The following is a 24,286-nucleotide window of genomic DNA, read 5'->3' as shown; positions in this document are numbered from 1 at the left end:
TCAGTACTTTGTTGAAGCATCTTTGGCAGCGATTACAGCCTCGAGACTTCTTGGGTATGACGCTACAAGCTTGGCACACCTGTATTTGGGGAGTTTCTCCCATTCTTCTCTGCAGATCCTCTCAAGCTCTGTCAGGTTGGATGGGGAGCGTCGCTGCACAGCTTTTTTCAGGTCTCTCCAGAGATGTTTGATCCCATTCAAGTCCGCGCTCTGGCTGGGCCTCTCAAGGACATTCAGAGACTTGTCCCGAAGCCACTCCTGCGGTGTCTTGGCTGTGTGCTTAGGGTCGTTGTCCTGTTGGAAGGTGAACCTTCGCCTCAGTCTGAGGTCGTGATCACTCTGGAGCAGGTTTTCATCAAGGATCTCTCTGTACCTCTCTCCCTTCATATTTCCCTCGATCCTGACTAGTTTCCCAGTCCCTGCTGCTGAAAAACATCCCCACAGCATGATGCTGCCACCACCATGCTTCACCATAGTGATGGTGCCACCACCATGCTTCACCATAGTGATGGTGCCACCACCATGCTTCACCATAGTGATGGTGCCAGGTTTCCTCCAGACATGGCTCTTGGCATTCAGGCCAAAGAGTTCAAGCTTGGTTTTATCAGACCAGAGATTCTTGTTTCTCATGGTCTGAAAGTCCTTTAGGTGTCTTTTTGGCAAACTCCAAACGGGCTGTCATGTGCCTTTTACTGAGGAGTGGCTTCCGCCTGGACACTATACCATAAAGGCCTGATTGGTTGAGTGCTGCAGAGATGGTTGTCCTTCTGGAAGGTTCTTCCATCTCCACAGAGGAACTCTGGAGTTCTGTCAGAGTGACCATCAGGTTCTTGGTTACCTCCCTGACCAAGGCCCATCTCCCCCAATTGCTCAGATTGACCAGGCGGCCAGCTCTAGGAAGAGTCTTGGTGGTTCCAAACTTCTTCCATTTAAGAATGATGGAGGCCACTGTGTTCTTGGGGACCTTCAATGCTGCAGACATTTTTTGGTATCTTTCCCCAGATCTTTGCCTCAACACAATCCTGTCTCGGAGCTCTATGGACAATTCCTTCAACTTCATGGCTTGATTTTTTTCTATGACATGCAATGTTAACTGTGGGACCTTATATAGACAGGTGTGTGCCTTTCCGAATCATGTGCAATCAATTGAACTTACCACAGGTGGACTCCAATCAAGTTGTAGAAACATCTCAAGGATGATCAATGGAAAAAGATGCACCTGAGCAAATTTTCGAGTCTCATATCAAAGGGTCTGAATACTTATGTAAATAAGGTACGTCTGTTTTTTATTTGTTATAAATTTGCCAACATTCTAAAACCCTGTTTTTGCTTCATCATTATGTGGTATTGTGTGTAGATTGATGAGGACTTTTAAAAAATGTAATCCATTTTTGAATAAGGCTGTAAAGTAACAAAATGTGGAAAAAGTCATGGGGTCTGAATATTTTCCGAATGCACTGTATATTTGGAAAATAATATAGATATACTTATAGAACAGTATAGAATAGTATAGTATATAGAGTAGTATAGAATAGTTTTGTGTATAAACTATTATTGCGAGTGCATTGTGCCCCATTGAGAAATGATTTCCAGGGCACGTGCATACGTGTGTGTGTTGGTATGTAGGTATGTAGTTGTATTTTGTGTGTGTGTCAGTCTGTGTCATCTGCTTGATGATGTGTAGGTCTGCCAATCTGTCTGGCTGTCTGACTTGCTGCCTGCCTGTTTGTCTGTCTGTCTGTGAGCATGAATGTGTCTGTCTAAAGTGCAGTACAAGCCTGAATAAACCTGGGCTGTGAGCCAAGAGGACATCAGAGAATTTTATGACAGCTCCTCTCCTCTCCTGCTGAAGAAGAGCAGTCTCTGTGCTTCTAAACTCAGAAGAAATAGGTTGGAATTTGAAAATATAAGACTATAACCTTTGAAATGGACTGGAAATCAATTTAGCAGGTACCTAGATAGCTGATATACATTTAAGAGAAAGGAAAACATTTAAAATAAAATGTGGAAAAGACATCTCACAAATGAATAGAGGTTTATCGCTAAACAATTCAGGTTTTATAATTCCGACTTTAGACATATAAATTATAATACACAGTAAATTACGTTTTTTTGTGGATTGTTATATCTCAGTTTCAGAATACACCTTTTTATTCTAGATCATTTCTCTCACTGAAAGAGTGTCATCGACTTAAACAGTGTATGTATATTTATTTTCCAACATCTGTGGAGGGGAAAAAACACACTCTCTTTTTTCTTGTCTGTGTGCAGCCTACTAACCACAATGTTTCCAAAATGTTTCTCCACACAACAACACAACACCTAGGGACTATTGTTATCCCTCCACTACCCATTTCCTCTGTTTTCCTCCTCTATTTAGAGAGAGAGAGAGAGATGGGTAAAGAGAGACACACAGAGAGAGACACACACACAGAGAGAGACACACAGAGAGAGAGACACACAGAGAGAGAGAGAGAGAGAGAGAGAGAGAGAGACACACAGAGAGAGAGAGAGCATGCTTCTTGACTTGCAGACTGTGCAGTTCTCCCCCTGAACTACTGTATGTCTATCACCATATAAATCTGTGATGGCATGGAGGATGTGATTGATGCCTAGCAGTGTAGTGTAGCAAAGCAGGCCTAATGCACGTAGCAGACACCGAGGCAGCGCAACAGAGAGAACATGTGGCTGCTGGGTGCAGACGTCGTGGGCAGGCATGGTGGTCCTCCCTGTCCCAACGTCCGTCACTCTCTCTCTCCCTGCTGCTCGATACATTCTAGAGACTCAACCTCTGTGTGTGTCTCTCTCTCTCTTTCTCTCTGTGCTGCTCAATACATTCTAGAGACTCAACCTCTGTGTATGTCTCTCTGTCTCTCTTTCTCTCTGTGCTGCTCAATACATTCTAGAGACTCAACCTCTGTGTATGTCTCTCTGTCTCTCTTTCTCTCTGTGCTGCTCAATACATTCTAGAGACTCAAACGCTCTCACTTTCACCATAGATTTTCTTTTCTCTTTTTCATTCACTCTTGGTTCATGCAGCTTTCGATATGCATATGCTTTCTAATGGAAATATTTGTTGAGATATTCTGGATTCACCTCAGAGATAGGTAAAGGCCTGCTCTGAAACTCATGACATAGGTAGGCCATTTCCAGGTGTGTTCTCTCCTTATAGAAACATATGAGATGAAAGAGGGGAGCACACAGGGCAAGACACCAGCATCTGAGGAGGAGATGGAACAAAGGACGTGAGGGGGACTGATAAGATGGGATGATGGGAGGCCTCCCAGGTGGCGCAGTGGTCTAGGGCGCTGCATCGCAGTACTAGCTGTGCCACCACAAACACTGGGTTTGAGCCCAGGCCGGGAGGTCCATGGGGAGCGCACAATTGGCCTAGCATCGTCCGGGTTTGGCCAGTAGGGATATCCTTGTCTCATCGCGCACTAGCGACTCCTGTGGCGGGCCGGGCACAGTGTGCGCTAACCAGGTCGCCAGGTGCATGGTGTTTCCTCCACCACATTGGTGCTGGCTTCCGGGTTGGATGCGCGCTGTGTTAAGAAGCGCAGCTTGGTTGGGTTGTGTTTCGGAGGACGCATGGCTTTCGACTTTCGTGTCTCCCGAGCCCGTACAGGAGTTGTAGTGATGAGATAGTAGCTACTAACAATCGGATACCACGGAATTGGGGAGAAAAAGGGGGTAAAAAAAATATGGGAGGTATGGGGGGGTCGCACTGTGGGAAACATCGACTTCCTCTGTCTGTCTGCCAGTGGAGCGAAGTGGAGTGGAGGGGGAGAGCAGAGAGAGAGAGAGTTGAGAGAGCAGGGAGAGAGCAGAGAGAGAGAGTTGAGCTGCCAGGCTTGGCTTTGGGCTGTCAATGGGACAGAGTCCCCACCACATACAGCAGCAGCAGAGGCAGGAGAGGCAGACCCCGGTGCTTGGCACTGGGCAGGAGCCTCCTGTTTGTCTAGGCGTTCCTCCCTACTGCCACTCTCTTCCTGCTGCTTGGAGGAGGAGGAGGGGTGGGGGGGGAGGAGAGGGGCTGAGGGAGGGAGGGGAAGAGGGATGCAAGGCACACACCTTACCTCTCTCCCTCTCTCTCCCTCTGCACACACATCTCTACAGCACCACCACCACCACACCACCCACTCTGACCCGGCATCACACAGCTCGGCGGCCCCTGGACTGCAGCTAGGTGAGTGGGTAAATATTTACACTCCTCCTGTCTGTGTGTTTAAGTGTGTATACGTGTGTGTGTATGTGTGTGTGTTCATTCTGTGTGTGTGTGTGTGTGTCTGGCGTTTTGTGAGGTGGCAGGCGAGCCAATGGGACTTGTCTCCTGTTCCAGACCAAAACAAATCCTCACAATGATGTTTACTTTCCTACAGCGGTGTGTGTGTGTGTGTGTGTGTGTGTGCGTGTGTATGTGTGTGTGTGCTGATGCAAGACTCTGTCTGGAGAGCTCTCTGTTGCTGTGGGAGAGACGGATGAGGTGAAGGTTTCATGCTAATTCAATTTCTGAAAGTGATGTAATAATTTGGTGCTCCCAAATGAAACTGTGATTTGGAAAGGTGACAATGTGTCATATAGTTTACCACATGCATTTTGTTCTGATGATGTAAGTTGGTCCATCTAAGAAAGACAAGTGTTCAGTCATGTCTAGGTCATAGGTATCCAGTTAAAAGTGTGAAGATGGTCAGATCTTGTTCTCGGGGAGGCGACTGCAGCAGCATAAGAACCTTGAGTATAAAATGTACAAAAATGATGACACCATGATTGTGGCGTCAGTGCAGCAAGCACCAGTCTAACAGAGAGTCCGTGTACATTCTGTAGTATTATGTTTTACAGGAGTGAAATTAGTGAATTGCTTGGAGTTAAAGGAGTGGGGATTGTTTTTGGGGAAAAAGCACATGGAAATGTACCATATCAGAGCAAAAGATACATACATAGGGTAATGTACCGTAACAGAGCAACAGATACATAGTGAAATGTACCGTATCAGAGCAACAGATACATAGGGTAATGTACCGTAACAGAGCAACAGATACATAGTGAAATGTACCGTATCAGAGCAACAGATACATAGAGTAATGTACCGTATCAGAGCAACAGATACATAGGGTAATGTACCGTATCAGAGCAACAGATACATATGGTAATGTACCGTATCAGAGCAACAGATACATAGTGAAATGTACCGTATCAGAGCAACAGATACATAGAGTAATGTACCGTAGCAGAGCAACAGATACATAGAGTAATGTACCGTAACAGAGCAACAGATACATAGAGTAATGTACCGTATCAGAGCAACAGATACATAGGGTAATGTACCGTAACAGAGCAACAGATACATAGGGTAATGTACCGTAACAGAGCAACAGATACATAGGGTAATGTACCGTATCAGAGCAACAGATACATAGTGAAATGTACCGTATCAGAGCAACAGATACATAGGGTAATGTACCGTAACACAGCAACAGATACATAGGGTAATGTACCGTAACAGAGCAACAGATACATAGGGTAATGTACCGTATCAGAGCAACAGATACATAGTGAAATGTACCGTGTCAGAGCAACAGATACATAGAGTAATGTACCGTATCAGAGCAACAGATACATAGTGAAATGTACCGTGTCAGAGCAACAGATACATAGAGTAATGTACCGTATCAGAGCAACAGATACATAGTGAAATGTACCGTGTCAGAGCAACAGATACATAGAGTAATGTACCGTATCAGAGCAACAGATACATAGGGAAATGAATAGAGTGGCACTAGTGAGATGATCCACCTGTTGCTTTTTCCTGTTAATGACACAGCTCCGGGAAGTTTCCCTGGTAAAGGAGGAATACCACCAGCTGCTCTGAGGAAGGTAGGCTGTTTGGAAGTACCTCAGTGTGAAGGAGAAGTATTTGGTAGCTAGACCATTACTCACAAAGGACACATCAATTGCTGTTATGGTCACTGAGGGAAAACAATGTATGCAGAATGGGGTGTGGAACAAACTAGTGGAAGGCACTCTATCACAAAGATGACTGAGTCCCCAAAGTGGTGTTTACTCGAAACAATGTCTAAAATGTCACTCATTCTGCAAATACATACCACATGCACTCTCTCTCTCTCCACTCCAAAACACCAGTGTCCTCTCCTCTCCTTCTCTCAGCTATGCCTCTGTGTGCACTTTGTATAAGCAGAGTGAGGTCAAGGACTCGTGGAGAGCAACAGGCAATTGATTGGGAGCAACATCAATTTTCCACTTCACATATGAACGTGAGAAGGCTGCTACGAAAGGACGAAGGAGCCCCAGTCTGGTTAAACAGCTCCTCCAGAAAGGATGAGTCTGCCTGGGCCTTCCATCCAGACCAGACAGCCCTGATCCGACCGGCCCCAGCTCCCCACAGCCTCCCCAGGGATAGCCTGCTGTCTGTCTGCTGCCTGTGAAAGAAAAACACCCCTCCTACCCTGAACAGGGGGCCCCAGGGGGGCAGAGGGCCGGGAGGGGAAAGGGGAACGCATGGGGGTGTGGCTAGGGGGGAGACGCGCAGGGCTGTGTTTACTCTCCTCTGTGGCCCTGTGAAGCCATGTGAGGAGGAAGGCCTGTCTCGACAGCGACAGACTGCGTGGTCTGTGGGAGAGAGAGAAAGGGAGAGCGAGAAAGAGAGGCATGGGATAGGGAGAGAGAGAAAGGGAGAACGAGAAAGAGAGGCATGGGAGAGGGAGAGAGAGAAAGGGAGAGCGAGAAAGAGGCATGGGAGAGGGAGAGCGAGAAAGAGAGGCATGGGAGAGGGAGAGCGAGAAAGAGAGGCATGGGAGAGGGAGAGCGAGAAAGAGAGGCATGGGAGAGGGAGAGCGAGAAATAGAGGCATGGGAGAGGGAGAGCGAGAAAGAGGCATGGGAGAGGGAGAGAGAGAAAGAGAGGCATGGGAGAGGGAGAGCGAGAAAGAGAGGCATGGGAGAGGGAGAGTGAGAAAGAGAGGCATGGGAGAGGGAGAGTGAGAAAGAGAGGCATGGGAGAGGGAGAGAGAGAAAGAGAGGCATGGGAGAGGGAGAGAGAGAAAGAGAGGCATGGGAGAGGGAGAGAGAGAAAAAGAGAGCGAGAGAGTTTGGCAGCTGGACACGTTCCAGCTGTGTCTGGGAGGATAATGAACTCCAGGTGTTCCAGCGGGTAGTTTAAGACACCTGTCACCAATATTTAGTGCCAGAAAAAGCCAGACTGCAAACAGGGCTAGACGATCTGTTTGCTTATTTTAAGAAGCCTACCTAACTGGAGTTGTGGGCCTGATGAGGAGGAGAGGTGGGACAGGGGGATGTGCAAGGGGGCTTTTTCTAGAGTCAGAGCGTGTGTATGTCACTGACCTGATGTGTGTATCACGTGTGTGTGTGTGTGTTTGCATGAACGTGTGTATGTTACCTTACAGTAAACGTCTGGGCAGCCGGTGCATTCACACTAAGGTGGAGGAAACAAAGGCCTACCTGTGTGTGGAAGGGCTAGGCCTTCAGTTAGGAAACTTACCTTAGTCCCTCCAGCACTGAGCCTTGTTTGACATGCTGCTTCCATGTTCCAAATCCTGTCTCCAACACCTGTGCTCACTCAACAGCCTGTCTTTGTCACCACCTGTCTGCGTCTGAAGGTTTTCATCCAAGTACACGGTGATTGCCAGTGCACTAAAAAGACTGAAGACATTTACGTTGAAGCCCACACAGATGTGGCACGAATAGGTTTCCTCTGAAACACTTTTCTAAGTTTTCTCCCTTGCAAGGACAGTAGATCCCTGATATACGCAAAAGCTAAGGACGGTTATAAAAGCCTGTTTTATATCACAGCATACAGATATCCAAATGTTGTATTGGAATTGGGACTGGTGATCTGTGAACTGAGTTTACTTCGCACTAATCGTACAGTGCATTATGCCCTAGTTAGGGGTCTGCTGTATCAGATATACCAATGTAAGTTCATTAAAGATGTCTTTTCATTTCCACAGTGTTCTTCCCATCCTGTTTGTCTGTACCTAGTTCAGGTTTATCGGTGTGAGTCTTCAGCTCCTACCTTTCTGTCCCATTGAGGTCTTTCTGTGTATTTGATCGTGTCAGGATGAGGATCTGGTCGTGGGAACAATGTGGGGAGACCAGCCTGGTGCTACTGGGGTTTCTCACCTTGGCTTTGTCTGTAGGGAACCTCTCAACCAGGGGACAGGTACGCTTGTCCCACTCTCTCTCTCTCTCTTTCTTTACATGGTACATGCTCGCCCAACTCAGGCCTCTCTCTTACACACACACACACACACACACACACACACACACACACACACACACACACACACACGCACACACGCACACACGCACACACACACACACACACACACACACACACACACACACACACACACACACACACACACACACACACACACACACACACACACACACACACACACACACACACACTCTATCACTGGCATCATTTCAGTCAGTCAGTCAGTCACACTGCTTGTCTGTTGGTCTGTCTTTCTCTTCTTCTCTATTTGCCAGTTTTTCCCTCACTCACTCTTGCTCCCTCTTTCTGGCCCTCGCATCTCCAGACTATTCTTTGTTACATGTCTTCTTATAAAAACCCACAGCTGTTTTCTCTCACACCTTTTACAAGGAGAGCACAGTACATATCACTTGTCTCCACTTAACCCAGATTGGCAGAGTGGCGAGACATGCTTATAATTAGTCACAGTGTGTACAGGGCCCTGTTCTGCTGCTTCTCTCTAAGGGTTCTGTGTTGTGTCTAGGAGGAAGGGGGAGCCTCCAACAGTCTGGAGGACGAGCTGGAGTCCACCACATACTGGTGGGGGGAGTGGGCCAAGTGGACCGCCTGCACACGCACCTGCGGAGGGGGGGTCATGTCCCAGGAGAGGCACTGTCTCAAACAGAGGTCAGTCCGCTGACAGACAGTTTTGATTCTATACTGTTCTGTTCCATTCCATTCTATTCTATCCTGTTCTATTCCATTGCATTCTATTCTAACCTGTTCTATTCCATTGCATTCTATTCTAACCTGTTCTGTTCCATTGCATTCTATTCTAACCTGTTCTGTTCCATTGCATTCTATTCTCACCTGTTCTATTCCACTCCATTCTATTCTAACCTGTTCTATTCCATTGCATTCTATTTTACTCAATAAACGTGTTATTTATCTTCAAATCTCAACATGCAGGTTTACTAAATTCATTCATTTTCTATCCAAAGAAAGAAAGCAGCCGCTGCTAGAGACAACATGACCTGCACTGGCACTTCGAAGAAATACCTCCTCTGTAACACCAAGGTTAGCATGCATGTATTACTGCCACCCCGTTTCCTGCCGTTAGCAAAATACATGTTGACACAACACCCCACAACCCGAAGCCTATGATGCAGAAGTCAATGTAGACCACACAGCTTTTTTTGTAATTGAGATACAAATTGCTTAAGGTTTAGTACAGCGGCCACAAAGCCTGGTCCTGGAGAGGTACAGGGTGAACGGCCTTTTTGTCCTAGAGTTGTCACACCCTTTCGTAATATATTGTAAAACTATTCTAAAATTAAAAATACATGAAGCAGACAGAAAAGTGTGTGTATATTTTCTTTCTTGTGCAGGACTGCCCTTCCTCTGGGAGAAGCTTCAGGGAAGAGCAGTGCTGGTCGTTCAACTCACAGGTCTACAATGGCAGGAACTACCACTGGAAACCCCTGTATCCGGGTAAGACCCATAATAAACCCGCTCTGCTCTGTGTCACTCCCTCCTGTGTGGCCTGTTCTCGAAGCTCGTTACACTGTGACTGACCTTTGTATCCATCCATCTACAGATGACTATGTCCATATCTCCAGTAACCCATGTGACCTGCACTGCACCACGGCCGACGGCCAGAGACAGCTGATGGTTCCTGCTCGGGACGGAACGTCCTGCAAGTACAGCAACTACAGAGGGGTCTGTGTGGACGGCAGATGTGAGGTCAGGGAACGCTCGTTTCTTACATCTGCTGAGGAGATTGCTTTGCATAATCTGTGAGAATGGCCGAAATGCTTATTATCCTGGTCACATGATAGTGTCAATAAAATAATTCAGTTTACTTGCTATATTCCGTGAGTGTCATACGTTCAACTTGCTTTGCATGTGCTGAAATGATTCAAAATTATAATCATCCTGTTTGTCTTAACATCATTTCTGCAGCCAATCGGGTGTGATGGAGTACTTTTCTCGCCCAACATGCTGGATAAGTGTGGTGTGTGTCAGGGGGATGGCAGCAGCTGCAGCAGGGTCAATGGAAATTTCCGCCGCGGGGCCACCACTTTGGGTAGGAGTGTGTTCAACCTCAACCACAAACTGAGATAGTTTGGGTGTGTGGATGGATGGATGGGTGGGTGGGTGGCATGGATAGAGGGTACTGATGGAGGAGATATGTCTCTCCATCTATTCCAAACCTTGAGCACACCTATCTGGGACGAGCCCCACAAATACAGTAGGGCAAAAAAAGTATTTAGTCAGCCACCAATTGTGCAAGTTCTCCCACTTAAAAAGATGAGAGAGGCCTGTAATTTTCATCATAAGTACACTTCAACTATGACAGACAAAATGAGAAAATAAAATCCAGAAAATCACATTGTAGGATTTTTAATGAATTTATTTGCAGATTATGGTGGAAAATAAGTATTTGGTCAATAACAAAAGTTTATCTCAATACTTTGTTATATACCCTTTGTTGGCAATGACAGAGGTTAAACGTTTTCTGTAAGTCTTCACAAGGTTTTCACACACTGTTGCTGGTATTTTGGCCCATTCCTCCATGCAGATCTCCTCTAGAGCAGTGATGTTTTGGGGCTGTTGCTGGGCAACACGGCCTTTCAACTCCCTCCAAAGATTTTCTATGGGGTTGAGATCTGGAGACTGGCTAGGCCACTCCAGGACCTTGAAATGCTTCTTACGAAGCCACTCCTTCGTTGCCCGGGCGGTGTGTTTGGGATCATTGTCATGCTGAAAGACCCAGCCACGTTTCATCTTCAATGCCCTTGCTGATGTAAGGAGTTTTTCACTCAAAATCTCACGATAAATGGCCCCATTCATTATTTCCTTTACACGGATCAGTCGTCCTGGTCCCTTTGCAGAAAAACAGCCCCAAAGCATGATGTTTCCACCCCCATGCTTCACAGTAGGTATGGTGTTTTTTGGATGCAACTCAGCATTCTTTGTCCTCCAAACACGACGAGTTGAGTTTTTACCAAAAAGTTCTATTTTGGTTAGTGTGTGTTACTGATGGTAGGCTTTGTTACTTTGGTTCCAGCTCTCTGCAGGTCATTCACTAGGTCCCCCCGTGTGGTTCTGGGATTTTTGCTCACCGTTCTTGTGATCATTTTGACCCCACGGAGTGAGATCTTGTGTGGAGCCCCAGATCGAGGGAGATTATCAGTGGCCTTGTATGTCTTCCATTTCCTAATAATTACTCCCACAGTTTATTTCTTCAAACCAAGCTGCTTACCTATTGCAGATTCAGTCTTCCCAGCCTGGTGCAGGTCTACAATTTTGTTTCTGGTGTCCTTTGACAGCTCTTTGGTCTTGGCCATAGTGGAGTTTGGAGTGTGACTGTTTGAGGTTGTGGACAGGTGTCTTTTATACTGATAACAAGTTCAAACAGGTGCCATTAATACAGGTAACGAGTGGAGGACAGAGGAGCCTCTTAAAGAAGAAGTTACAGGTCAGTGAGAGCCAGAAATCTTGCTTGTTTGTAGGTGACCAAATACTTATTTTCCACCATAATTTGCAAATAAATTCATTAAAAATCTTACAATGTGATTTTCTGGATTTTTTCTCTCATTTTGTCTGTCATAGTTAAAGTGTACCTATGATGAACATTACAGGCCTCTCTCATCTTTTTAAGTGGGAGAACTTGCACAATTGGTGGCTGACTAAATACTTTTTTGCCCCACTATATGTCTCTGAAAGAGAACTATAGCCAGTTAGTCTGACAACAAGCTCAATATGTGCTTCTTTAGCCAACTCTTCTGATGTTCAGGCTATTTAGTTGCAGGTAAAATGGAGTCATCATAATGTTTCCTGTCTCCAAGGTTACTCCTTCATCACATCAATCCCCGAGGGCTCCTGGGACATTCAGATCATTGAGAGGAAGAAGTCAGCTGATGTTTTGGGTGGGTACTTCCTTCTTATCCTGGTCACCATGCCATGTATACACACATCTCTAATGTTCGCTGTTGGTACGGTGTGATGTTATGTTGCATATAAGGTGCAAAACATTTATTCAAGATTTTCAGAAAATACAGCAATGGGATCCCTATTAATCAACTGAAATTAAACTCTGATGATCTACAGTCTGAAGTTTACATACACCTTAGCCAAATACATTTAAACTCAGTTTTTCACATTTCCCGACATTTATTCCCACTAAAAAGTCCATGTCTTAGGTTAGTTAGGATCACCACTTTATTTTAAGAATGTGAAATGTCAGAATAATAGAGATAATTATTTATTTCAGCTTTTATTTCTTTCATCACATTCCCAGTGGGTCAGAAGTTTACATACACTCAATTAGTATTTGGTAGCATTGCTTTTTAAATGGTTTAACTTGGGTCAAACATTTCGGGTATCCTCCCACAAGCTTCCGACAATAAGTTGGTTGAATTTTGTCCCACTCCTTCTGACAGAGCTGTTGTAACCGAGTCAGGTTTGTAGGCCTCCTTGCTCGCACAAGCTTTTTCAGTTCTGCCCACACATTTTCTATAGGATTTAGGTCAGGGCTTTGTGATGGCCACTCCAACACCTTGACTTTGTTGTCCTTACGCCATTTTGACACAACTTTGGAAGTATGCTTGGGTTCATTGTCCATTTGGAAGATCCATTTGCGACCAAGCTTTAACTTCCTGACTGATGTCTTGAGATGTTGCTTCAATATATCCACATAATTTTCCTACCTCATGACGCCATCTATTTTGTGAAGTGCACCAGTCCCTCCTCCAGCAAAGCACTCACAACATGATGCTGACAAACACGTGCTTCATGGTTGGGATGGTGTTCTTCAGCTTGCAAGCCTCCCCCTTTTAACTCCAAAGATAACGATGGTCATCATGGCCAAACAGTTCTATTTTTGTGTCATCAGACCAGAGGACATTTCTCCAAAAAGTAAGATCTTTGTCCCCACATGAAGTTGCAAACCGTAGTCTGGCTTTTTATGGTGGTTTTGGAGCAGTGGCTTCTTCCTTGCTGAGCGGCCTTTCAGGTTATGTCAATATAGGACTGTGGATATAGATACTCTCGTACCAGTTTCCTCCAGCATCTTCACAAGGTCCTTTGCTGTTTTTCTGGGATTGATTTGTACTTTTCACACTAAAGTACATTCATCTCTAGGAGACAGAACGTGTCTCCTTCCTGAGAGGTATGACGGCTGTGTGGTCCAATGGTGTTTATACTTGCATACTATTGTTTGTACAGATGAACGTGGTACCTTCAGGTGTTTGGAAATTGCTCCCAAGGATGAACCAGACTTGTAGAGGTCTACAAAATATTTTTTGAGGTCTTGGATGATTTCTTTTGATTTTCCCATAATGTCAAGCAAAGAGAGACTGAGTTTGAAGGTAGGCCTTGAAATACATCCACAGGTACACCTCCAATTGACTCAAATGATGTCAGTTAGCCTATCAGAAGCTTCTAAAGCCATGATATCCTTTTCTGGAATTGTCTAAGCTGTTTAAAGGCACAGTCAACTTAGTGTATGTAAACTTCTGACCCACTGGAATTGTGATACAGTGAATTATAAGTGAAATAATCTGTCTGTAAACAATTGTTGGAAAAATTACTTGTGTCATGCACAAAGTAGATGTCCTAACTGACTTGCCAAAACTATAGTTTGTTAACAAGAAATCTGTGGAGTTGTTGAAAAACTAGTTTTAATGACTCCAACCTAGGTGTATGTAAACTTACGACTTCAACTGTATATTACTTTTATTTCCTTTGCGATCTCTTGAATTGACTGTATCCATTTATGGTCATGTATGGGGAGGAGAAATTCCAGTGTAGGGTGAACATCAAAGATATTACCTTTTCTGTAGAGTCAACCAACTGGTCCTCATCCAAGGTTCCTCCATCCCCTCAATGAGACTATGTTCTATCCTATCCCCCCACAGCTGTGACCGATCAGGCGGGGAACTTCTTCTTCAATGGGAACTACAAGGTGGACAGCCCCCAGAACTTCCATGCGGCGGGGACCGTCTTCAAGTACCGGCGGCCCATGGATGTGTATGAGACGGGGATCGAGTACATCGTAGCCAAAGGGCCCATCGACCAGGCCATCAATGTTCTGGTACTGTAGCCTGCTGAGGTCTGCTCTGCTCCCTCCCCTCATCTGGCAGCCAGGGCCTCTGGGTAATGTCTAGTTTAGAAGTAGTGTACACGTATCCAGTAGCTTGCAGGTGCAGGGTCGAAGAAGGAAAAGTTCTGCAAGATAGATACCTGCAAACTGATAATGCTCCTTCATTTTCATTGCATCTTTTCGTGTTAATGCGTGACACAGTAAAACTTCAATAGTGTACATGTATCTTATCTTTTCTTTCATGGCCTCACTCACTGGCAATCAAGCCCCATGTCTGAATGAGTGCAGGCAGGCTAGGACGGCTGACTCCAACAGCAGTCATGTACTGTACAGTATTTACTGTATATGTGCAATTGACTGAGTTTGATAGGAGGGAGGAGGGAATGGGTGAGCTCTCGGTCTCTGGTGCTATGCTGGTCTGTCTCTGCTGCTTGCATGTTATCTCTTAAGTCATCCAAAAAAAGACCTTGGCAAATACCTGGTCAGTAATAATTCTGTTTGACTGTGCTGTATTTGTGCACAATGTAGTTTATTACGCAGAGCATTACCTCTGGTGTAAGACACTGTAAAAGAGAAGTAGAACCAACATCATTTAATCCAAAGAATCTGTCTGACACCCCCCCTCCCCCTCCCTCACTCACTATGTTGACTCCTCATAGGTGTGGAACCAGAATGGTCGTATCCCTTACATCACGTACGAGTACACCGTCCTGAGAGAGTCCCTGTCCCCTGTCCCTCAACCTCCCGTCTACACTGGCCCCGACAGCACCGCCCCAGGGGTTTCCGTGGAGATGGGCAGTATGATGGCCCCCAACGGGAGCACGTATGACAAGGTGGCCCCTGAGACCCAGAGGAACCAGGTGATGAAACAGGGGGCCAAGGCGGCAGGGGCCGAGGGCCAGAAAGGCCAGGAGACCAACGAGGTGTATGAGGAGACAGGAGCCATCGACTGTCACCAGGACAGCCCAACCCCACCACAATACACAGGTAACACCAGCATACTAGAAACCAAAAAAACAATACAATAAACATAACACAAATAATCCTAATTATACATAACACCAATGCACAAGTGATTAACGCAGGTAACTGGGAGGGAGGGAGGGAGGGAGGGAGGGAGGGAGGGAGGGAGGGAGGGAGGGAGGGAGGGAGGGAGGGAGGGAGGGAGGGAGGGAGGGAGGGTGGGAGAGATTTTTTCTTGACTTGCAGACTGTGCAGTTCTCCCCCTGAACCACTGTATGTATCTCCATATAAATCAGTTCACCACTCAGATATCAGATGAGATAAAATGTTGTTTTAAAAAAAAGAGAGTCCTCGCTGCTGGCCCTTTGGAGTCCTGCATTATTCACAGGCATATATACAAAGAGGAGCTTGGGGAGATGAAAAATTCAGAGAGCTCTGGCATTTTCTCCTTTTTTTAAATGGCTGCATCACAAACATGAGTGGTAATGAGTGCAAGCCGACCTGCCTGTACCAAGCTCTCAGACAGCCCTTCCACTTAGACTGTGGGACAGTTATGCAGGGAGTTTGACCATTGGGTGAGACCGAGGCCCTCTACTGCCGTAAGGAATGTGTTGAAAGGCTTTGTGTGCTGTTTTGTTGTAGTGCACAACCTGCACATAAATCTCCTCTTTTATTAAGGAAGCACCAGGAGTTTTTCCTGACCACCTGACCAGGAAACACCTCTGGTGCGACTTAGTATAAGGCTTTCTCCCACTTTAATAATTTCTCTATCTTTCCATGCCCTTCTTGTTATCCCAACAGATGGCAACAGCAGTCACACAGGTAGCGTAGCAGTCCCTGCCCCGGCAGCCAGCAAGCCTTTAGAGGAGGGACCAGACTCCGAGAACCTCATCTGGAGAGTCTTGCTGGGCAAGCAGATTGGTCCAGATGAGCTGCTCACCAACATCTCAACCAATCAGCTCCTGACGGAGGGAGAGGGAGTGTTCTCGTTGGAGGTGGACTATAGCAGTGTGGAGCAGGGAGGCCAGTTCCCCCTCAACAGCTCTCTGGGGGAGTTCAGTCTGGGCGCGCGGAGGAATGATACTGGAGACCTGCTGTTCCCCAACAGGACGCTGCTGACGGGGATGAGGAGCAACAATCGCACCAACAGAACCAGGTAGTGTAAGGAGGGATCCACACAATGTTGAGCAGAAGTAAAGAGGCAATGTTGACCCAACGTCAGCTTGCTATCTGGTATAGGAACCCATCCAAAAAATATCACTTCAGAATCCCATCCACAACCCCTCTGGTCTTTATCTTCCACCTCTAATACTCTTCACTTATTGATGCTGCTGCTGAGGGGTTAGAGTGAACACAACAGACCCACTGGGCACACACTGGTTGAATCAACGTTGATCCTTGTCAATTCAATGAAATTACGCTGAACCAACGTGGAATAGATGTTGAATTGACGTCTGTGCCCAGTGGGGCGTCCTTCTCTCTCTAAGTAAGGATTGAAGTGAAGGGCTGTAACAATACCAGTATCGCAATATGTTTTCCATGGAAAAAAGGAAATCACGAAGCAGACCAAACTATTTGGTCCTTTAAAAGCCTGCTTTGTAAAATATAACTTGGAAAATATTTACATGTGACTGTGGATGACAACATAATGATGTTTGTTTCCAACATTAAGGCTGTTTTCCTAAAGAAGTTAAATTCGCTTCATGTTTTGTTTCCTTACCACGATACTGACACGTATCGCGATATTGGTATCGTCCCGGCCCTACTGCAGTGAGTCATTTCAAGGCATGTAAAAGGGCTGGATATTCTCGTCAGGAAAAGGGCCCATGCTGCTGGCTGGGGGAATGGAATGTGCTCCAGGCTGGCTTCTGGCCCCATCCATCCCTTACTTCTTTTTCTTTTTGAGACATCCAAAGAATCGCATGGAGAGGAGACATCCAAAGAATCACATGAGGTGACAGCCAAAGAATCACATGAGGAGACAGCCAAAGAATCACATGAGGACACATCCAAAGAATCACATGAGGAGACATCCAAAGAATCGTATGGAGAGGAGACAGCCAAAGAATCACATGAGGAGACAGCCAAAGAATCGCATGGAGAGGAGACAGCCAAAGAATCACATGAGGAGACAGCCAAAGAATCACATGAGGAGACATCCAAAGAATCGTATGGAGAGGAGACAGCCAAAGAATCACATGAGGAGACAGCCAAAGAATTACATGGAGAGGAGACAGCCAAAGAATCACATGGAGAGGAGACAGCCAAAGAATCACATGGAGAGGAGACAGCCAAAGAATCACATGGAGAGGAGACAGCCAAAGAATCGTATGGAGAGGAGACAGCCAAAGAATCACATGGAGAGGAGACAGCCAAAGAATCGTATGGAGAGGAGACAGCCAAAGAATCACATGGAGAGGAGACAGCCAAAGAATCACATGGAGAGGAGACAGCCAAAGAATCACATGGAGAGGAGACAGCCAAAAAATCACATGGAGAGGAGACAGCCAAAGAATCACATGGAGAGGAGACAGCCAAAGCGCAGGGCTGGCTGGGGTAGCATTCCATCATATTTATAATTCATGTTGGCTTCCCTGCACTGTGTCCAAACACCGCTTTGCCAGTTCTCCTGCCAGAGCCCCATAAAACACATCACATGACACACCCTGTCTTCCCCTGCCCTGGGGAGAAGAACGGATTGGAGGAGAAGAAGAAGAGGAGGAGGGGGGGAGAGGAAAAGAGGAGGAGGAGGAGGGGGACAGATGAGAGGAAAAGGAGGAAGGGAAGGAGGAGGAGGAGGAATAAAAATGGGATACGGTCCACTTAAAAGCAAATAATTCAAGGTATTTGCGGCAAAGTGAAAAATATGACTGGGAAGAAACATACTGTCAGACTGTAGTCACCTCTAGGGATAAATGTGCAGGAATTAGTCACAGTTGCACTGAGATATGCCGGTTAAGAATGATTCAAAGTTCCTGTGTATTTTCAAATAAACATCTCTGCTCTGGCTATAAAAAAAACAGCCAGTGATATGACAAGAATGTTCATGTCACTTTTATGTGAATTAATGAAAAACAGAATGTCGCTGGCTGTTATGATTTGGAGGGTGAGGTGAATCAGCCGTGTGTGTGTGTGTGTGTGTGTGTGTGTGTGTGTGTGTGTGTGTGTGTGTGTGTGTGTGTGTGTGTGTGTGTGTGTGTGTGTGTGTGTGTGTGTGTGTGTGTGTGTGTGTGAGACAGAGACAGAGAGAGAGAGAGCTGGGGTTCAGTGGGTTTACTGTGAAGGCCTGGTCATGTCTTGCTTGAAAGTGTGAAACCTTCTGAAAACCTTAAAAACGTATTGTCATGTTGTGTTTGACAGGACTAATCAGAGGTTCCTGCAGAAGAACTTCAAGCTGAGCCCTGCAGACATGTACCGCTGGAAACTGTCTTCTCAGGAACCCTGCTCCTCCACCTGCTCTATAGGTAAACATACACCCACACACACACAGTATGTATGGATTAGTTATGAAATTGTAAATTATAATTTCTGCTGCAGGAGTGTCAAAGTCCTTTGCCATGTGTGTTCGCTACGACGGCGCTGAGGTGAATGACATGCACTGTGACACTATGACCCGACCTGAGCCTGTTCATGACTTCTGCATTGGGAGGGAGTGCCAGCCCAGGTATGCACCAGAAAACAAAACACTGAGAAAGTACTTAAAGGACTGTTTACCGGTCGGACGACTCTTGAAGTGATGCAAAGTTCTTTGAGAACAATGTTTGCCTCTTGGCCATTACCATTTTATTTAAGATTCGATTTCATTTACTTCCGAAGATAACTAATTGTGCCTGAACTCTGCTCTATTTGCATCCCCTCACCCTCAGGTGGGAGGCGAGTAGCTGGAGTGAGTGTTCTCGTACCTGTGGTGAGGGCTTCCAGTTCCGTCTGGTGCGCTGCTGGAAGATGCTGTCCCCCGGGCTGGACAGCTCTGTGTACAGTGACCTCTGCACCCTGGCAGAGCTGGAGAGGCCCCTGGAGCGCCGCGCCTGTAAGAGCCCAACCTGTGGCCCCCAATGGGAGGTGGCCGAGTGGACTGAGGTGGGTGGAGCTATACTGTGGGAGTGGATGGTGGGACAGGGGTTGTGTGTGTGTGTGTGTGACTAATGACTGAGTAGGACCACTATAGTAGGTAGATTGTTGCATCCTACTGTTTGAGCAACTGTAGGTGATATTGAAGGTGAGTGTGTCCTCTCTCCTCTTTCCTGTACAGTGTCCAGCGAAGTGTGGCCGCAGGGCCCAGGTGACCCGGGAGGTCAGGTGTTCAGATGAAACCAAGTCATGTGATCCCCTGACCCGCCCCCTTAACACCAAGAACTGCACAGGCCCGCCCTGCGAGCGCCAGTGGACTGTGTCAGAGTGGGGGCCGGTGAGTACACTACTTCCACTCACTACTACATTTGTATGGTACGTTGATGACTGATACAAATAGTGATTCCACTGGCTGTTTCTCTAGATAATACTATGTGTTATTGCCGTGTCATCCCCGTTGAAACTGTGACCTCTGCAGTGCTCTGGGTCATGTGGCCAAGGGAAGATGGTACGTCACGTGTACTGTAAGACACCAGAGGGCCGTGTGGTGCCTGAATCCCAGTGCTCTCCGGAGAATAAGCCCCTGGCCATCCATCCCTGTGGGGAGAAGGACTGTGCTCCATACTGGCTCACTCAGGATTGGGAGAGTGTAAGGCAACTGGGTCGTTTTGTTGATGTTCTGTCGGATGTTTTATTGATGTTCTGATGATCTATATATGGTCTCTTAATGCTCTGTTGGTGTCCTATTTTGACAATGTTTACTTGATGTTCTCTTGATGTTCTGCTGGTGTTCTCTTGATGTTTTGACAATGTTATCCCAATGTTCTGTTGATGTTCAATATACGTTTTCTTGATGTTCTCTTGGTTAGAGATTCATTAGCTGAGAGCAGTCTTTTTTTCCTCTCAGTGTAACACGACATGTGGCCGCGGTGTGAAGTGGAGAATTGTGCAGTGCGCCGGCATCACTGCTGGGAAGTTCCAGACCCACGACGACGAGGCTTGTGGTGCCAGTAAGAGGCCCGAGGATGAGAACACCTGCTTCGAGAGGCCCTGTTTCAAGTGGTACACCACGCCCTGGTCTGAGGTGAATAACATTTCAACCATGACATTGTTCACAAAGGCAGTCGGTCACACTCACCTGCTACAAATATCATAACCCCAAGATATGCTAACCTCTGACCATTACAATAACAGTGGAGGTTAGCATTTTTTTAGGGAGGGGGGGTATGATATTGGTGCTGCTGTAACTTTCTAACTGATCATTATTCACAGTTAATTCAGAACTATCCATAATCATGGTAGCATCCACATTACTGTAGAATTGTTTAGAAACAAATAATATTATTTTACAATAAAAGTGACTCCACAATGACACAATGCATCATTTATCATTCGTTCCTATTTGGCACAAGATGATAGTCTGAAACACAACCAAAACAAATAGCAAATCCATCCAACAAGTTTGTAGAGTCACAAGCTTGATGTTATCATTGCATGCTAGGAATATGGGGCGAATACTAAACTTTTGACTCATTTAATACACATATACAGTGGGGCAAAAAAGTATTTAGTCAGCCACCAATTGTGCAAGTTCTCCCACTTAAAAATATGAGAGAGGCCTGTAATTTTCATCATAGGTACACTTCAACTAAATTAGAAAAAAAATCCAGAAAATCACATTGTATGATATTTTATGAATTTATTTGCAAATTATGGTGGAAAATAAGTACAGTGCCTTGCGAAAGTATTCGGCCCCCTTGAACTTTGCGACATTTTGCCACATTTCAGGCTTCAAACATAAAGATATAAAACTGTATTTTTTTGTGAAGAATCAACAACAAGTGGGACACAATCATGAAGTGGAACGACATTTATTGGATATTTCAAACTTTTTTAACAAATCAAAAACTGAAAAATTGGGCGTGCAAAATTATTCAGCCCCCTTAAGTTAATACTTTGTAGCGCCACCTTTTGCTGCGATTACAGCTGTAAGTCGCTTGGGGTATGTCTCTATCAGTTTTGCACATCGAGAGACTGAATTTTTTTCCCATTCCTCCTTGCAAAACAGCTCGAGCTCAGTGAGGTTGGATGGAGAGAATTTGTGAACAGCAGTTTTCAGTTCTTTCCACAGATTATCAATTGGATTCAGGTCTGGACTTTGACTTGGCCATTCTAACACCTGGATATGTTTATTTTTGAACCATTCCATTGTAGATTTTGCTTTATGTTTTGGATCATTGTCTTGTTGGAAGACAAATCTCCGTCCCAGTCTCAGGTCTTTTGCAGACTCCATCAGGTTTTCTTCCAGAATGGTCCTGTATTTGGCTCCATCCATCTTCCCATCAATTTTAACCATCTTCCCTGTCCCTGCTGAAGAAAAGCAGGCCCAAACCATGATGCTGCCACCACCATGTTTGACAGTGGGGATGTTGTGTTCAGGGTGATGAGCTGTGTTGCTTTTACGCCAAACATAACGTTTTGCATTGTTGCCAAAAAGTTCAATTTTGGTTTCATCTGACCAGAGCACCTTCTTCCACATGTTTGGTGTGTCTCCCAGGTGGCTTGTGGCAAACTTTAAACGACACTTTTTATGGATATCTTTAAGAAATGGCTTTCTTCTTGCCACTCTTCCATAAAGGCCAGATTTGTGCAATATACGACTGATTGTTGTCCTATGGACAGAGTCTCCCACCTCAGCTGTAGATCTCTGCAGTTCATCCAGAGTGATCATGGGCCTCTTGGCTGCATCTCTGATCAGTCTTCTCCTTGTATGAGCTGAAAGTTTAGAGGGACGGCCAGGTCTTGGTAGATTTGCAGTGGTCTGATACTCCTTTCATTTCAATATTATCGCTTGCACAGTGCTCCTTGGGATGTTTAAAGCTTGGGAAATCTTTTTGTATCCAAATCCGGCTTTAAACTTCTTCACAACAGTATCTCGGACCTGCCTGGTGTGTTCCTTGTTCTTCATGATGCTCTCTGCGCTTTTAACGGACCTCTGAGACTATCACAGTGCAGGTGCATTTATACGGAGACTTGATTACACACAGGTGGATTGTATTTATCATCATTAGTCATTTAGGTCAACATTGGATCATTCAGAGATCCTCACTGAACTTCTGGAGAGAGTTTGCTGCACTGAAAGTAAAGGGGCTGAATAATTTTGCACGCCCAATTTTTCAGTTTTTGATTTGTTAAAAAAGTTTGAAATATCCAATAAATGTTGTTCCACTTCATGATTGTGTCCCACTTGTTGTTGATTCTTCACAAAAAAATGCAGTTTTATATCTTTATGTTTGAAGCCTGAAATGTGGCAAAAGGTCGCAAAGTTCAAGGGGGCCGAATACTTTCGCAAGGCACTGTATTTGGTCACCTACAAACAAGCAAGATTTCTGGCTCTCACAGACCTGTAACTTCTTCTTTAAGAGGCTCCTCTGTCCTCCACTCGTTACCTGTATTAATGGCACCTGTTTGAACTTGTTATCAGTATAAAAGACACCTGTCCGTAAGCTAAGCACTCGGACAGTAGGGCGAGTTCAAGTGTGTCGTACATATTTATTTATTTATTTTATTTTATTTTACATATGAGCCCCAAGTCCATAGTAAACTGCTTTGAGGAAAGACGTTTCAGCGTCTTTTAGCGTTTTAACCCTGGCAGAGTTTTCTGTCTCTGGCTGTTATTGTTACGTCAGATTTGGCTCAAAGTGGTCAAGCCTCTGACAAGTGGGCCCCTGTACACATGCCTACAGTTATTCATCATTTGCGCCACCGCCAGAGAGAGAGAAGACAGGGAAGAAACCACCATTTACCTTCCTGTAGGCTGCTACACATTTATTTTGTTTATCATTCTATAATTTCCATGGAATGTTTGTGGTAGTTAAATATAATTTATTTATAATTTATCAGAATTTGATTTACCAGCTCTGTGTCTGTGTTATCTCAAATTGAAAAAACTGAGGGAGCGCCGCTCCTCAGTGCAACGTCAGCACTGTACCCCTGGTATAACCCTGGTATAGTGCTGACGTGTGGTGTGTTCACTCCCCAGTGCACTAAGACATGTGGTGTGGGTGTCCGGATGAGAGACGTGAAGTGCTACCAGGGAAGGGAGATCGTGAGAGGTTGTGACCCCCTGACCAAGCCTGTGGCCAAGCAGACCTGTGCCCTGCAACCTTGTCCCACTGAACCCCCAGGTATGTAAGCAAAAGCCTGGTCCCAGATCTGTTTGTGCTGTCTTGCCAACTCCAATGACCATAGGTGTTAGCAAGACAACACAAACTGATCTGGGATCAGGCTCTGTACGCAGCAAATCATTCTGGAAACTTTAGGAGAGTTAAAGTCTAGTCACAGGCGGAAGTCAACCTCGGAATACAGCATGTTTAAAGCACTTGTTTTTAATTGTATTATTTAAGTACACCTCTTTCTTTCATAACAGCCTAAGGTCCTGAGCATTTAGATTGTGGAGGTAAAAAGGCATTGATTGATTAATTCATTCATTAATTCATTCATTGATAGGTTTATCGTGATGAGGCTACTTTTTCCATATCATTGAACATGTCATATATGTCTCTCTGCCATGCAGATGAGAGCTGTCAGGACCGTCCCACCACCAACTGCTCTCTGGCTCTGAAGGTGAACCTGTGCAGTCACTGGTACTACAGCAAGGCCTGCTGCCACTCCTGCAGGGCCCAGCACACCTCTTAGTATTGCCTGACACCTACAAAACCTTACCCTGCAGCTCTCCAACCCCCCCTCCCCACCCCCTACCTCCAGCAGACCCCCACAAACCCCTTAACTCCAACCACTGCAAACCCACACCCGCAACCCACTTACTTCCAGCCAAAGAGCCCTCTACCCCAGACTACTCGTCGACAAATTACCCCCCAGTATGTTACTCTACTACCCCCCAGTAGG

General features: G+C 45.6%; 1 protein-coding gene across 1 annotated transcript; it reads left to right on the top strand.

Annotated features, from left to right (window-relative positions):
- Positions 1-4,106: 4,106 nt before the first annotated feature.
- Positions 4,107-24,257, top strand: adamtsl2 (ADAMTS-like 2). The gene is made up of 19 exons (XM_064936456.1): positions 4,107-4,189; positions 8,097-8,199; positions 8,783-8,925; positions 9,240-9,315; positions 9,627-9,729; positions 9,836-9,981; positions 10,201-10,324; positions 12,090-12,170; positions 14,160-14,335; positions 15,004-15,331; positions 16,109-16,463; positions 18,668-18,771; positions 18,845-18,971; positions 19,174-19,387; positions 19,560-19,715; positions 19,857-20,027; positions 20,286-20,462; positions 23,421-23,565; positions 23,955-24,257. Exons 2-19 carry the CDS (start codon positions 8,098-8,100, stop codon positions 24,074-24,076), a joined length of 2,850 nt encoding a protein of 949 aa, XP_064792528.1. The 5' UTR covers positions 4,107-4,189; position 8,097; the 3' UTR covers positions 24,077-24,257.
- Positions 24,258-24,286: the final 29 nt, after the last annotated feature.

The sequence above is a fragment of the Oncorhynchus masou genome, chromosome 25, assembly GCF_036934945.1.
Source record: "Oncorhynchus masou masou isolate Uvic2021 chromosome 25, UVic_Omas_1.1, whole genome shotgun sequence".
Taxonomy (NCBI): domain Eukaryota; kingdom Metazoa; phylum Chordata; class Actinopteri; order Salmoniformes; family Salmonidae; genus Oncorhynchus; species Oncorhynchus masou.
This window is presented reverse-complemented; position numbering and strand designations above follow the sequence as displayed.